A 16,563-nucleotide genomic window follows, 5' to 3' on the forward strand; every position below is an offset into this window, starting at 1 on the left:
TTTTAATAGACTGAGAACTTGGGGCATTGGTGGAGGGCATGGGGCAGTCATCGGACCCTGGATTTGCAAATGGAACCACCGAGAAGTGCTGTGCCCGTCGCCATCTAGGTGTAGTGAGGGGAGGATCATCTGCCTCGTGTCCAGCCAGGCCCTCCAATGATTGTGGGCGGCTCTCTGTTTCCCTTGGCACCTCCAGCTGCAGCCTCGAATCCTCCTGCTGCAGAAACGACCCTGGGCCCTTCTAATGCAATCATGCTGGCCTTTCAGAGTGGACTCATTTCAGAATCTTATTAAACCCAAGGTGCCCTCGCTCCAGAAAGCCCCAGCTCTGCACCCACATGGACAAATGAGCTCTCTCAATTCATCTCTGAACAGGCTCTGGCTGAAGGGCTCCTGAGGAGAGGGGGGAGCTGTTGGCCCCTCCCCTCTTCCTGTACTCTTAAACCGGCTCTGAGCTGAGTCAGGACATGTGGGCTCTAGTCTCCCCCACACCCCATGGTAAACTGAATACCAGTTGTCATCAAGTTTCCCCCAACTCCTGGGGACTCCATGTGTGCTGGAATAGAGCTCTGCACTCCGGGGGCAGGGAAGGGGGCGGTCCAACAGCTGACCGATGAAGAGTAGAGCACACGTCAATTTCCCAAGGTACCTGCGATAGTTACATAATCTGTTGTCAACTTGAGACTATTGAGAGTGAAGGGGTGGAGCCTAGCCTGTCAATCAGGCCACAGCTTGATGACCTCATTGGGAAGCACTACGGAGATAAATAGCTCACTGGAAGCCAGACCCACACTCTCTCCCTGAGAGACATTCCTGTTGACAAGCCACATGGAGCTATGCTGATGGCAGCCCAGAGCCCTGAAGCTGGAGGAGCCATGTGGAGAGCCACGCCAGTGCCGAAAAGCTTCCACCGTCGCTGGATCCACAAGGCCTTCCACCTACTGGCCTGTATCTTCCTGCAATCAGCATCATTACATGTGTTCATGAGTCTGAAGAGGAATTTGTAGACTGGTATCAGACATACGGGCTAATTTCAGACTTGATCTGGACTGGTCTGGGATGTTTTCTTAATATAAAATTACTCTTTTATATAAAGCTCTTTCTTATACACAGATGCGTGTATATGAATTTATTTCTCTAGTCAACCCAGACTAGCACAGTGTGTGTGGGTAGACTTTCTGTTAGCAGTGAGCATGTTAAGCATTTACACCAATGGGAACAATGATATCTTGGCTGTTTGAAGGCCTTTGAACTAGATGACTCCGTAAAGGCTGGGTTTAGATAAGAAGCTGGGATTTTACCAGGCCTTGGCTTTGGCATCCTGGGACTTGCCTCAGCTCACCTTCCTTGGCTATGACTTCCCTGCCTCAGTTGGTGTCACCCACCAATAGCAGCAGGTCAGTCTATGTGTTCCACTCCCGCCCATGACTCATTCACCTGCCATCAGCACACCCAGCTCCTGTCCTGCTAGTCAAAGTACGTGAACTACCTTGACGCTGTCAGGGGCTTCATGTGACTTGGACCCATCATTGATGGAGGGAAGGACTCAGACACTGTGTGGCCCTGGGCAAACGTGCTGAAAGAGAGCCCTTTCATGGGTTAGAAAGCTGGGGACCGACTAGTGTGCCTGACCCAAACCATGGCCCGCTAATCATCTTCTTTGCTTGCATAGTCTGGGCAAAGACTCTGACCACAAAGACCTGATGCATCTCCAGGATGGTGTTGGGAAGAATACTGACTGTACCACGGGCTGTTAGAAGAATGGACCATCTACACTGGAAGAAGTACAGCCAGCATGTCCCTAAGAAGCAAGGATGGCAAGTGCTGGCCTCAAGGAGGCAGAAAAGAACAGGTGTGTGTGTGTGTATGTGTGTGTGTGTTGCTTGAGTGTTGATTCCCACTTACGGTAACACCATCTGTACCAGAGCAGAACTGCGCTCCATAGGGGTCTCCGTGGCTGATGTTTTTGTTGTTGTTTGAAGTAGATCACCAGGCCTTTCTTCTGAGGAGCCTCGGGTGGTTCCAGGCGAGCACTTTTGGAAAGCAAGGCGGCTTTTTCGTGTGCATGGCTGGGGTTGGGGGACTTTAGTGATTGGCAATTTGCACAAGTAAGTTCTCGGGGTACCTAGAGTTCCTTGGCTGGATCTGGAGAAGGAATCTGGGGGCGCATGGATGGGGTACTGGAGGTGGGCTGCTGAGTCATGAATATAACAGGGCAGAGAGCAAGGCCAATTAGCAACAGACTTTGGATGGGGCTGAGCGGGTCTGGCTCAGGATGGTACCGGCCACTTGGCGAGGAGGCGGTGGGCACCATGTTGCTGACAGGTGCCGTGAAACGGGCTGCAGGCCAGCAGAAGCATGCAGGGGGCCTCCTGCTGCCCAGACGCTTGCTTGGTGCCTCACCCGACAGCACCGAGCCTCTGATGCCCGGAAGCCAAGGAGTCCCCAGACCCAGGCTTCTCTGGGTTTCATTCTGATCAACAAAGCAGCCCTGAGCGGGCCCTTCTGGAGGAAGCCACGCCAGTGTTTCAGCGTCACGCCGGCCATCAAGGGAGGCAGAGGCCGGCGGGACGGGCGCTGACATACCCACACACAGACTTCTAAAAGTCACATTTCAAACATCCGTGGAAGGGCATCCTAAGCTGGGATTCACGGGCTTCAGCAGTCCCAATGCAGTCCTGACACTGAAGTCCCAAATTATCCCGAGGTTAAAAGCAGGAGAAAAGAGGGCAGCGTCTAAAAATACCCATGGCCGCACAGGGAGCAAGCCCTCGGATGCTCCCGGAATTTCAAAGTTCTTGAAAAAGCGATGCCATGCATGTAAAGCGTGTGAATTAGACTACGGCCCGAGGTGGGCGTCTTTGGAATCTGGCAGTGTGTGGATCGGCGCTCTGCCACGTCCTAGCTGCGTGGCCTTGGATAAGTCACTTAGCCGTTCAGAGTTCTACTACCTAGACTGATTCGTGTCGATTGGCAAAGCAGCCACCCTCCCAGGCAGCCATGTGTGGAATGAAATGGCGCGCGGGCGCATGTGGACCCCCTGCTACGGTCGGTGGCTGGCATGCGGGAAGCATTCCATCAATGCCAGCCATCCTTCCCCAGCTGCCTTCAAGGGAGCTCCACCCCATGGTGACACCCCCCCCTGCCCACCCACCATTCTCCGTGGCCCCCAGGGTGTTCAGTGTTTGAGTTTTAGAAGCAGATTGCCAGAGGCACACCTGGGCAGACCGACCCCTCTGACGTGTTAGTTCGAAGTGAGTGAGCGGCTCCTTTGCACGCACCAGGACATGCCCATGGTGACCATTCCAGAAAGGAATGCCCGGAGAGCCTATTACAGAACCGGCTGCGGCTGAGAAGGAACAGGACACCTGGGTGAGCACTGCTCCAGGAAGCTGGGAGGACCGTTTGTTCGGAGACTTGTGAAGCCTCAAGGAGCACGCAGTCTCTCTTTTGTAGAATCACCAAGCAGGAAGGTAGGCGTCCCGCTCGGAACATCTGATGTGCAGTTAACAGAGGAAGGGATGGGGGTGGGGTGGGGGGCAGTGTGTCGCTCACGTCCCCGCTGCCTCTTGCAGGATGAAGTGTGTTGCTTTGGCGGCGCACAGGAACATAAGGCCACGTGAGACCATTCCTCCGCACCATCCGCGAGCCTGCTCTGTCACCGGTGCAATGGGGAGTTTGGAGAGGCAAGAGCTCCTGGGGACGACCATGGGCAGAGGGAAGGAGTCTGCAAAGGCGCCAGCGTGGCTTCAGTTTCCAAAACTGGGGGTGAGGAGAGGTTGGGAAATTACCAGGGAGTGTGGAACGCCTGGGCCTGGCAGAATTCTAGAAGAGATGATTGACTGCAGTCACCTTCTCACGGCCTCTCAGGCTCTGTCCTCAGGCACCCGCGCCCTCAGTGTCTCGTCTCCCAACCAGAGTGAGGTTTGTCAACTCAAGTCCACAGTGGCTTCTGTCTGCTCGGAATGTGCAGTGGCAGCCCTCTTACTGAAGGGAAGACCCAAAGCCAGGCCCGCTCGCTAGCCAACAGGGCCGGCACAGTCACCCAGTCTGACTGCTCACTAGACGGACCTACTACTCTCCTGGGCTTTGCTTACACACCGCCTGGCCCTTCCTGCCCCTCCACTGAAACCACGACTGCTGCTCCTCCAGGAACCCTGGATGGGTAGTGGTTACATGTCGGGCTGCTAACTGCAAGGTTGGCAGTTCTAAACCACCAGACCCACTGAGGGAAAAACTCTGGGCTTTCTACTCCCCTAAAGAGTCCCAGTCTCAGAAACCCACGGGACCAGTCCTCCTCGGCCCTGCAGTCTCTGTGAGTCGACATCGACTTGAAGGCAGTGCCCCTGGTTTGGTTTGTCGACCCTCTTCCATCTCGCTGTTTCTGCGGAGAACTTATCCCCACAAAGCAGATGCTGAACTTGTACTTACTCCTCTTGCGTGTCTGCTCCCTCCTCCCACTGAGATGCAAGGTCCCCCAACTCAGGGACTGCACCCCCAGTCCTTAGGATGATGCCTGCCATGTCGCCACGTTCCTGAAAGATCTGACAACTGGGAGGGAGGCGAGGAGCAGGAGAGATGTCCTGGCCTCCTTCAAGCTCACAGGTCTGGGTGACCACCCACCTGCCTGCCCACGTCTGAAAAGGTTCCTGAAACGTGGGACTCTCTGGGCTGAGACTGCCAAGTCCAGGGTAAACCGGGGACGAGCTGGTCAACCCTACATGAGTCTCATTTGCTTATGTGACAGCTCCCAGGAAGGCCACAAATCCACTGCATCCAGCCTCCAGCTCAGTCTCCCACAGGGGCCTTGACAGTCTGCCAGCGACCCGCAGGAATGCAAAGGAACACAGTCTAGTGAGGTGGTTGGTATAGTTGGCTGAGCGGTCAGACAGACACCCCCCTGCCAGGTTCCGCCCTCCTCCCCACCCCCTGCCACCTCCCATTCCCTGGACCAGTGTCAGGCTGGCAGAAATGGCAGAAGGCTGTGTCTTGGCCCGGTCTCCTCCACAGTGTGTGCATACCACAGAGGGGGCATGGAGGGCGGGCTGAAGCCTGCCAGTGGCACAAATTGGGAGGGAAAATTCCCATGCCCAGCCATCAGGCTGGGATTTGCAATCATCTCTAAAATAGATTGAAATGAAACGTTCAAAGTAGGAGCTTAAAAATGTAACAGAAATAAATGCTGTTTTTAAATTTAGGGCTGGAGAGAGAGAGATATTCTAAGGCTTAAGAGAGAGACCAGGCTTGAGAACTGTTTTGTTTCCTTTAAGCCTGCCGTGTTCGGTTATTCACACACCGCATCTGGTAAGAAGTGGTGACTGCAGATGTTGCTGGCGGCTGCGTTCACAGGCATTCAGAGACAGGACGGGTCAGAACACTCCTGAGCAAGGTGGCCAGTCCTGGACTCTGGAGGCAGGCCCCTCCCTCTCCTTTGCTCAGTGTCTAGCTAGCCTGGGAAGCGGCAACCTCGCCCCAGCTGGCTGTGTCCCTGTGGCAGCTTCTCTCTTTCCAGCAGACAAGAAGTCACTAGCTCCTTCCCCGAGGAACCCGAGTCGTGCAACATTTAAGTGCTCAACTGCTATCCAAAAGGCCGGCGGTCACATGCAGCCAGCGGCTCTGCGGGAGAAGGCCCTGGGGTCTGCTCTGCGAAGAGCCTGGGAACACGATGGGGCAGCTCTGCTACCGCACGGACTCACCACGTGTAATACTCCATGCCGTCCCCTGCCACCTAACATGACTTCTCTGGGGTTCCCGAGATAGATGCTCAAGACCCGGGGATTCCACGGAATGTCAGATTAAACCCCCGAGTTCCCCCAGGAGAGGGGATTCATCCTAGAAGACTTGGCAGCTGGGTGCTCCTGGGGAGCTGGCAAACAGCAGGGCAGCTAGAAACTGGGCACATGGAGCCTGGCAGCTAGAATGGCATTCCTGGGCTTGGGCGTCTTTCCCAATCACAACCAATCTCTCAGGGGTTCCTGTCTGTCCCCAGGGCTTCTGAGGGAAACGGGAGCAGGCAGAAGCCAGTGGGGGGCAAGCCTGGGGGCTGGGACCCTCATCCCCTTTCCACCTCCCAAGCTCAAGTACACATAAAAGTAATTTGACTAGAGGTCCCTAAGGCCCCGGGCACTTTACATCTGTGACGGATTGAATCTTTGTGCCCCCCATTTGGGGAAAGGGCTTTCTCCGTTATGTTAATGAGGCCAGAATTGTAGGCTGAGTCCCAAACCCAGCAGATCCCACCCAGAAGCGCAGGCAATGGAAGGCCAGTGAGCAGACGATGGCCACAGAGCCAAGAGCGGCTCGGAGCTATTGACAGTAAAGGCACTGACAGAGCTGCACCGATCCTGCCTCTAAGCCCCAGAGCTGTGAGAAATACACCTCTGTTCCTTACGACAGCACACTGGCGGTCCTGCCGCAGCAGCACTAGGGAGAGGAGACGAGAGCCAATGGGGACAACTGTCTTGATTGCTACTGACCAGCCCAGGGGAGTCCTGGTGGTGTCGTGGTTATGTGTCAGACTACCACAAGGTCAGCAGTTCAAAACTACCAGCTGCTCCGAGAGAGAACGAAGCAGCTTTCTACTCCCATGAAGAGCTGCCGTCTCAGGAACCCACAGGGAAGGTTCTACCCTGTCTTACAGACGTGCTATGAGTCAGACTCAATGTGAAGGCGGTGCCTTTGAGTTGCTTTGTTTTTGTTTTTGTTTTTAAACCAACTCTGGCTCTCTGCCTGCCGTTCTGGGGTGGGAGGGGAGGTGTTGACGGGAGGAGGTGAGGGGTTCACTTAAAGGGACAGCACTCTGATTGCTCCCTGCTGTGTGGGTCAGCCAAGAAAGGCAGCAAGGAAGGCCCTAGTGGGAAGGAGAGGCACTGTTTTCTGACTGGCCGCATCTCTGCGGAGAGTTGTGAGCATGGGCATGCCTGTCAATGACCGCAAATAGACCACGTGCCCCAGGCCAGTGACAGCAGTGTGTATGGCTGCCCAGATGATGCATCATGGGGTTTGAGGGGCATCTGTACCAGTGCCAGGAGGAGTAGAGAGCATGGGTGCTCATTTGCTGCTCCCCTGAAAACACTTCAGCCGCTCACTGGGAAGAGCAGGTGGGATGGAGCACACTGTGCTCAGAAATCAGGGCAAGGGGTGCTCATTTCAAAATGGCGCTGTGAGACGCCCCCAGTGGGTTGAGCTGCAGGCTCAGCCCCAAGCGCTCCTTCAATGCTTTTCTGGAGACTTAAGAACCTCCATACCACCTCCTTAAAGGGGGGAAAGTGCCTGGAGCAGGAGGGAGTTAAAAGTCTAGCTGCTGCAGGTCCAGCTCCCCAAAAGCCTCCTCCCAGGCGGAATCTCCGGCTGGTGTGGGCTGTCAGTGCGCTCTGCAGGTAGCCACAATGGTGGAGGTTTGAGTCTGCCCACAGGTACATGGAAAACATGCCTGGTGATCTGACCCCGAAAGACCAGCCAGTGAAAAATCCCCAGTCCACTCTCAACACACGAGGGGCCATGCTTTAAGGACGACTTTTGGTTTGCTCAGGAGGAAGGGAGGGATTCATGGCGGTGCGATGCTTAAGCACCTAGCTGCTAACCAGAGGGTCAGAGGTTTGAGCCCACCAGTGGGCAGCAGGGAGAAAAGATCTAGTGACCTGCCTCCTTGGCGGACAGCCTTGTGGGGTGGCAATGGAGGGCGGGGTGTTGGTGGTGGTCTGTGCTTGAAATTCTGAGCGCTAGGTCCGAGAAAGGGTACAGTTCACAGAGGGTACCAGAAATCATTTTGGGTCTCCACACATGTTCAGCCTCCCTGGAGCTCTCTCACCGACAGACAGTGTAAAAACTTTGCTCTCTAAGTGCGTTTGAAAGCGGATCTCTGCCCAGTCTCGTCCCCAGCAGCTCCCCTGGTGTGTCCTTGAAGGAAACTTGGGGTCCAGGCTCAAATGGTCAAGAGTTATAATCTGACCACTGGTTGGGGCAGAGTGTGTGGGTGTGGGGAGCCAGGACGAATCAGCCTTTCTAATTTAGTGCTTCCTTAGTCCTGCCTTCTCAGTGGGTGATGGATTGCCCTGCCACCCACCAGATTTTGCACTGAATTCCCTGTTTCCCCTGCTTTATCATGGAATCAGCGCACTGCGGATCCATATCTGGGCACCACCATGGCCTCCTGCTTCTGGTCTCCCTCATCTGATAGAGTGGTCTGTCTCTGTCCTGTTAATAAAGGGGCATCTCTAAGGTGTCCTCAGGAGCCCTGGTGGCATTGTTGTTACCCCTTCGGCTGTGATCCTCAAGGTCAGCAGTCTGATACCACTCTGAAGGAGAGTGGAGGCTTTCTGTTCCCATAAAGAGTCTCAGAAACCCACAGGGGACAGTTCCACTCTGTCCCACATGGTCGCTACGCGTTGGCATCAACTTGATGGCAGTGAGTTTGGTTTTAATCAGATGTATTTGAATTTGGGGTCTATTACCCACACATTGGGCTGAGAACCACAAGGTCAGCAGTTTGAAACCATGAGCCACTCCTTGGGAGGAAGAAGAGGCCCACTATTCCCATGAAGAGTGGTGGCTTCAGTAACCACAGGGGCAGGTCTACCTGACTGATTCGGCCACTGTGAGTCAGAATCGACTCGATGGCAGGGAGTTTTCAGAGAAAGCCGCAGCAGATTCCCCCAGTGGATTCTGACGGGCTCTTTGCTGCCTGCAGTCTCCAGAGAAGCCAGCTAGGAGCGAGTGCCTCGTCCAGGTTCCACCAGGGCCCCTGTCCCTCCACTGGCCTGGCTTCCTCCTGCATATATGCCATCTGCTTCCACCAGCCTCCCCAAAGTATCCTGTAAAAGCAGGAGATCCCTGGGATCAGGGAGTTGCTTTTGTTCTATTTCGCTTTTAGGAATCCCATACCGTTTTCCGAAGCCCATCTCAGAAGGGACGCTGGAGCAGCAGCCCGCTGGCCTGAAGCTCTGGCATCGCCCCTCCCAGGCTGGCCCTGAGCAGCCCGTGGCTTTATTGGCTCTCAACAGATGTTCCTGTTCACACTGGGCACTAGGATGTCAATCGTTCTAAACAGAACGGAGACAGCAACTCAGGCTCTCTGCATATTAGACCAAATGGAAGGGAGAGATAAATGCAGCAATTTCTCTATCCCATGGGCCCCCTCCCCAGCCTGCCCTCCCCCCCCACCCCGCACCTGCCCCCGCAGAACCAAAGTTCTTGGAGTCTTGATGATTTGCAATTCTCCGCATGACTCTGCCTCTTGGGTTTGTTTAATTAGAAACAGGCTGGGAAGTGCTTCCTATGCGCTGGCATGTTGCATTTGCAATTTTAATTGCTTATCTGAGAAAGAGAAGGGGTGACAATGTTTGGTGATGGAAATTTCCACTCTCTTTCCAGCTCCGTTTTGTCTGCTCTTTTTTCCTTCCCTCCCACCCCTCTCCTGGCCTCCTGAATTCTCTCCCTACCTCTTGGCCACTGGCAGCCTGTCCAGTGTCCCCTGGCTCTCCTGCTCAGAGGCACAGGGACTTTCTGGGGGCGGGGAATAGGCCCAGAGGCACCCGGCAGGCCCAGATTCCAAATGGAAAGTTAAAAAAACCCCACACAAACCGCACTTTCCTCTCTCGCCACTTCTCCCCCCTTGTCTCTCACCTCACTCCTACCCTAGCCCCTCCTGCGGGGACGGTATCTTCAGGGTTCTGAAGCAAAGGCAGGGCAGAGCATGAATTTTTTCTCTCTCTCTCTCTCATGAATTCTCTCTCTCGCTGGGCTCAGTTTTCAAAGGATTATTCTCCTTTCACTTCTTCCCCCCCTTCTTATCGTTATTGTTATTATTTATTTTTTACAAAACAGGAGAAAAGAGAGAATTGGGTTGGGGGGTGACACTTGTCTCCACAAAGGTACAAAATCGCCAACAGAAAGTCAGCCCCGCCACACCAAGGCTTGGTGCCGAGAGACTCGGAGTGCCTGGGTGTCTTCTCCCCAGGTGACTCTCAGATCCGCTGGAGGATGACTTCCACTTTTGAGAACGGTCCCCAGAGTGGGAGGAGGAAGAGGACTCCTCCAGCCCTTGCCCAGGTGGGGGAAGAGCAAGCAATGGAGACTGTACAGAGAAGGGGGAGGCATCCCGGGACACAGGTGGGGGGTGGGCATCCAAGCTGAGGCCAGGAGCCTCTGGGCACGTCCACGGGAAAGGCAAGCGGCTTCATGGGGCTCCTTCCTGTTCTGCGTGGGCGTTCCTCACAGGGCAGCAGAGTCCCCCCCAAAGCAAGGGCCACGCTGTGGAGGCCGCAGGACTGTGTCTGGGTCGACAGAGCCCTGCTCGTCCTGCCTCACTGCTGGGCCCCAGGGTCCGGGTACCTCTCCGGAGGGTCTCTCTCCACTGCTGAGGACAGGCAGCGCTTCAGGAATGTTGTGACAGTGGCGGTAATAGTGTTTCCCCTTCTGAGGCTCTCGACAGCTTCCTCCCTGGATTCCAGGGCAGGACGAGGGGTGCCGACACAACCCGGACTGAGGGGCCACTCCAGCCCCAGAAATCCCAGACTGGACGGAGTGGCCGCCTGCTCACCCCCTTCCTCGGTTGGCCGGTGCCAAGGCGGGCCACCAGCCCAGCTGCCAGCAGGAGGACGGCAAGCGCCAGGGTGGCTATGAGCCCAGGCTGGTCCCCTAAGGCTCCGTGGCAAGGAGTGGACTCCTTAGTCCTGGCCCACACGCACGCCAGCTGGGTGTGGGCATCAGCAAAGGCCACTTGTAGGCAGGCCCAGTACTCTGTGGCTGGGAGGAGGCGGGTGATGCTGAAGCCATGGGTGCCCCGGGGCAAACGGGCCAGAGCAGTGGCCCCCCGGCCCCTCAGGGTGGAGGCGCTGGACCAGGTGAGGTTGGTGGAGACGGTGTTGGGTGGGGGCACCCAGGCCAGCAGGATGTGGTGAGGGTGTGTCTCCTGCACCCTCAGCTGAAGCCCCGCCCCCTCATCCCTGCCGGGCTGGAGGGGAGCGCGGCCAACGCGCACGCTGACCGTCTTCATGTCAGCCCCCACCAGGTTGTGGGCCACACAGGTGTACAGTCCCGCCTCTCCCGCCGTCACCCTTCGCAGCTCCAGAGTGCCCTCGGGGTGCACCCGGTACCTCCTACCGGCTCGGGCCGCTGTCAGTCGCACCCCGGCTGGAGTGACCCAGTAGATCTCAGGCTCGGGTTCGGCTAGTGCCCTGCAGTGTAGGGCCAGGCTCTCGCCGCTGGCCACCTGCAGGCTGGGGGGGAAGCTGCGCGGGGAGATGAGGGGCAGGCAGTGGTCGGTCATCTCCCTGAAGGGCACCTCCCGGACAGGGTGGCGCTGCAGGTCTGGCGGCTCGGCGCACAGCGTGGACTGCGGCTCGATGAAGCGGACGCGGGTGCCCGTGGCGTTGGCCCAGCGGATGACGCAGTCGCAGCGGATGGGGTTGCCGTGGAGACCCACCTCCTGCAGGTTGGGCAGGGACTCCACCGTGTGCTGGTGCAAGGCACTGAGGGCGTTGTTGTTGAGCATCAGCGTCTCCATCTGGGGCAGGTGGCGGAAGGCGCGGGGGTGGATGAAGGACAGCCGGGGGTTATTGGTGATGTCCAGCTTGGTCAGCTCGGGCAGGTTCACCAGGGCGAACTTGTCGATGGAGACCAGCTCCTCCATGTTGTTGAGCCCCAGCTCCTTGAGGTGCAGCATGTTGGCGAAGTCTCCCGGGCCCACGCGCTGCAGCGGGTTCTTGTTCAGGTCCAGGAACTTGAGGCCGGGCACCTGCTCCAGTGCCCGCCGGGGCACCCGGGCCAGCTGGTTGTCATAGAAGGACAGGCTCTCCAGGCTCTGCAGCCCCTCCAGGGCGTAGTCCGAGATCTCCCGCAGGTCCATGCCCGCCAGCACCAGGCTGCGCAGGCTGGCCAGCGGCCGGAAGTTCATGTCCAGGATTGCGTCCACCCTGTTCCCGCCAATCATAAGGATCTCCAGGTTGGGCAGCATCTCGAACCAGCGGCTGTCAATGGCCCTCAGCAGGTTGGAGTTGAGGTGCAGTCGCAGGAGGTTGCCCAGGCCGGCGAAGGCCCGGGGGGCAATTCGGTAGAGCTGGTTGTGGTTGAGATAGAGCTCCTGCAGGCCGCTCAGCCCCGCAAAGCTGTGGTCCTCCAGCCGGGTCAGCTGATTCTCCTCCAGGTGCAGGCTCAGCAGCTGGGGCAGGGCCAGAAAGTCGCAGTCGCGGGCATCGGTGAAGCTGTTCTGAGACAGGTCCAGCTCGGTCAGGTTGGCCAGGTAGCCGAGCTCACTCTGGTCCACGCGCACGATGCTGTTGCTCTGAAGGAGCAGGGTCTGGGTGCCCGCGGGCAGCGCTGGGGGCACGGCTGTCAGGAACAGGTCGTTGCAGTCTACGGTGGCGGCCTCGCGGTAGGACGAGCGGGGAGTGTACCAGGGCCGGATCTGGCAGGCACACTGTGGGGGGCACGGCACCCGCCAGGGGACCACAGGCACGGTGGCAGTGGTGCCAGCCACCCAAGCCAGCAGGAGGGGCGCCAGGAGGAGCCTCATGGTGGAGCTGCAGGGCCGGGGACCATCCAGGGAAGGGGCTGGAGTCCAGTTTGGAACGTTTTGTAGGCTGTAGGTCAGCAGCCCCACCAGGGCCTGGGGAGCTGCCCTCCCGGAGCAGTCATGCTACGCGGGGCTGGGTGGGTATGGCTTCGTGCCCTCTCGGGCACCGCTCCTCCTCCTGGCCACCAGGCGGGCCTGCTCACTCATCGTCACGGCCCATCAGGCAGCCCTGGAAGAAGAAGAGGCCGAGTTAGGGGCGTGGCGGAGCAGTAGACTTCTCTTCTCCCCCTGTGAGCTCCAAGAGGGGCAGGACAAGGCCTGAGCGGGGAACTAGGGGTCTGCCCTATGGTCCTGGTGGCCTGTGTCCTTGCTGTGACCTGCTTTGGTGTGTGGGTGGTGGTGGTGGTGGTGGTGATGGGAGTGTTCAGAAAAGGAGGGAGAGATTGAGCCTTTGAAGTTCCTAGCATGACCTACAGGAGAGGGCGTGTGTACATGTGCGTGCATGTGTGTGTGAGAGAGAAAAGGCGCGAGGATGGGATGGGGCTATTACCACCTTCAGAGCCCAGAGACACGGGCTGCAGGCTTCAGCCCTTCTCATGGCTCCCCTTCCTCCCTCCCTCGAGCACTACCTGCTTGCCTGTAGCTAGATCCCCTTGTTCATTGGTAGCCTGGTCAGCACTCAAGTCTTGGCTGTACCCCTCAGTCCCAGAGGAAAGCTGGGGCATCTGCTTAGCGTCTCTGAATGTCAGTCTCCTAGCCAGAGCTTCTTCAAAGCTACCCTGACCCCTGGCCACCTCAGGGGTCTGCCTCCCGTTCCTGCAATACCCCTTGTCTCTTTCTGTCCCAGCCCTGACACATCCCATGGATAGGTCTCCCCAGCTGGCAGCCCGCTGAGCTCAGAGTCAGAGCTGGCCAGCAGGGATTTGTCATATAAGTCGCTGTCTGTGGCCCCAGAAATCTGGAATCCAAGGGACCGCTGCTGCTGTCCTCCCAGGGATGATGGATGAGGTTCTCACTCAGGTCCAGGGGAGGCTACACCGCCCTGCAGGCAAGTCCAGCTCTAGCCTAGAACCAGAGATGGGACAAGGGCTCCTGACTCTGTCCACCCTTCCTTTCCCATTCAGCCCGGACCAACAGGGGGATGAAGGGAGGTCTTGTGCGGGGTGGTTCTCCAGGAAACCCCATCACTCCCACACCTGCCATTTGCCAGGGCTTTCTGAAGACTCTGAAGGTGTCCTTTCGCATAGCCCTGTCAAGTGCACAATCACGCCCCAGCTCTGCCGACACTGGAGGGTCTCTGGTGGAATTCTCGCTGCCCAGGGGGAGACCAGGCTAGACTCCCAGCCCTACCCCTGCGTCTCACGCACAGCCTCTGCCTGCCTGTCCGACAGGGCTTGTGGGCGGCCGTGCTGCAGAGCGAGCTCCAGCGGAGCTTGTAGAGGAAGACAGATGAAAAGCCTTGCTCACAGGAGCAGATGAAGGGAGAGGAAGAGAGAGTGGAACACATCCTGGCCCACCAAGGTTCTGAGGATGATATTCCCGCTCAGAGCAGCCAATGCACAGAGAGGACCATCGGGCAGGCCCCACTGTGTGACAAGATGTCCCTCACTGACCCATAGCGCTATGGGGTAACACTGGAGACACAGTGTGGGAATTACGCCTGATCTGACCCTACCAAACTGAAGCGAAACACTAAGGGCGTGCAACAAAACACAAGGCAAACCAATTAATGAAGTCTCCAGGGAATATCAAAAATAGACTTTGGGGTCAGGGCATGGCGCCCCATCAGACTGGATGGGAGAACACTCCTAAAGGTCAACAAACAGACCTTGGACTATTTACAAGCTTTTCTTTATTTTGGTCGTTGCTTTTTTGTTTTCTTTTTTTGCTTTGTTTTGCTCTGTCTTGTTTTTGTGCATATAATTATCTCTGCAGGTCTATCTAGATAAGACAGGCAGATAAGTAAGCAATCTGGAGGAGAAAACAACAACAGGGAGAGGGGGAAGGAAGTGGGTCTTAACAACCCCAGGGACAAGGGAACAACAAGTGATCCAAAATTGATGGCAAGGAGGCTGTAGGAGGCCTGGTAGGGCTTGATCAAGGGAAATGTAACCAAATGAAGGCTGAACATGAGAGTGGGACAAGAGGAAAGTAAAATAGAGGAAAGAACTAGGAGGCAAAGGGCATTTATAGAGGTCTCAATACAGGCATGTACATATGTAAATATATGGGAATCATATATTTCCCATACAAACCATAGGGAAATAGATCTACATACATATATTTATATGTTAAATATTAATATCAGACAGACATTGGGCCTCTACTCAAGTACTTCCTCAATGCAAGAATACTTTGTTCTATTAAACTGGCATTCCATGATGCTCACCTTCCCGACACTATCACTGAAGACAAATGGGTGCATCAGCAAATGTGGTAAAGAAACGTGATGGTGCCTGGCTATCAAAAGGGGTCTTAAAGGCTTGAAGGTAAACAGCGGCCATCTAGCTCAGAAGCAACAAAGCCCACATAGAAGAAGCATACCAGCCTGTGCAATCACGAGGTATTGAAGGGATCAGGTATCAGGCATCAAAGAACAAAAAATCATATCATTGTGAATGAGGGGGAGTGCAGAGTGGAGACCCCAAGCCCATAGGTAGGTAACTGGACATCCCTGACAGAAGGATCATGTGGAGGAGATGAGCCAGTCAGGGTGCAGAATAGCACCGAGGAAACATACAACTTTCCTCTAGTTCTTTAATGCTCCCCGCCCCCCAATCATGATCCCAATTCTACCTCGCAAATCTGGCTAGACCAGAGGATGTACACTGGTACAGATAAGAGATGGAAACACAGGGAATCCAGGACAGATGACCCCCTCAAGACCAATAATGAGAGTAGTGATACCAGGAGGGGAAGGGGACTGTGGGAGATAAAGGGGGAACAAATCTCAATATCTACATATAACCCCTCTCTGGTGAAGCGGGTGAAGGGAGACATGAGTGAGTATAAGACATAAAAATTTTTTTCTAAATTATCAAGGTTTTGTGAGGGAGGGAAGGGAAAATGAGGAACTGATACCAAGGGCTCGAGTAGAAAGCAAATGTTTTGAGAAGGATGAGGGCAACAAATGTACAAATGGGCTAGATACAATGGATGGAGGGATGGATTGTGATAAAGAGTTGTACGAGCCCCCAGTAAAATGATTTTTAACAAAAACAAAGAAAGACCTTGTTATCGTCTTCCCAAACCACAGCCAATGAAACCCTACCGAGCACAGTCAGCGGGGAGGTGGAGGACGGCCCACTCCAGGCGTCCTAGATCAGGGCTCCATTCCACTGGGTGGGGTCACCGTGAGTTGGGTGCCAACTGAGTGGCAGCTGACAGCAACCACTGCCAGTGTGTAGATGAAGATGCTGAGGTTCCGATAGGATGGAATAGCACAGCGTCAGCCACATAGCCGGCAGGCAGTGGGGGGCAGGGGTCAACCTGAGTGTAGAAACAGTGCTTCTCTGCTCCCAGGACTGGCCCCTCGCCCACCTCCCCTGGAGGGCCTGGGGTTAAGCAGGGTGGATGCCCGTCTGTGTCCTGGGGGGGCTGTGACTGTACCTGAATCTCAGAGATGAGTCTCCTGATGCCATCCAGGTAGGTGACCTCTCAGCTGGGCCTGACCTAGCCAGAGGGTCCCTCTCCCCCAGCACACCCCCCTCTCAGAGGAGGGGCTGGGCTAGGGGCAGGTGGAGGCCTGGCATCCTTCCCTGAGCAGGAACGCAGCAAGCCTGTTTACATTTGACGGCTCCTCACCTTCCTCTGCAGCTCTTTCTGAACGTGGGAAAAACCACTGTGGCTTAAAATGAACAGAGGTTTCGCGTAGGACGTGGTGTACACTGACATGTACGGTTCAGGGCAAACAAACCCACGTGCACACACACGTGCAGGCGTGTGCAAAGGGATGTGGGGGGAATCTGGCTAGCCAGGCCAAGGATGGGCAGCCCAGAGGGTAGACAGGAGGGCAGGCTTGGTCTCAGGGACCTCTTCATGTTCTGGAG

The 16,563-nt window shown here is 56.1% G+C and overlaps 1 protein-coding gene across 1 annotated transcript; it reads right to left on the minus strand.

The window, feature by feature from the left end:
• Window positions 1–10,283: 10,283 nt before the first annotated feature.
• On the minus strand, window positions 10,284–12,514 carry LRRN2 (leucine rich repeat neuronal 2). Its single transcript, XM_075540543.1, has one exon. The coding sequence runs from the start codon at window positions 12,512–12,514 to the stop codon at window positions 10,376–10,378; it is 2,139 nt and encodes a 712-aa protein (XP_075396658.1). The 3' UTR covers window positions 10,284–10,375.
• Between the last annotated feature and the right edge of the window lie 4,049 nt (window positions 12,515–16,563).

This window comes from Tenrec ecaudatus, chromosome 1 (genome assembly GCF_050624435.1).
Source record: "Tenrec ecaudatus isolate mTenEca1 chromosome 1, mTenEca1.hap1, whole genome shotgun sequence".
In the NCBI taxonomy this organism is placed as follows: domain Eukaryota; kingdom Metazoa; phylum Chordata; class Mammalia; order Afrosoricida; family Tenrecidae; genus Tenrec; species Tenrec ecaudatus.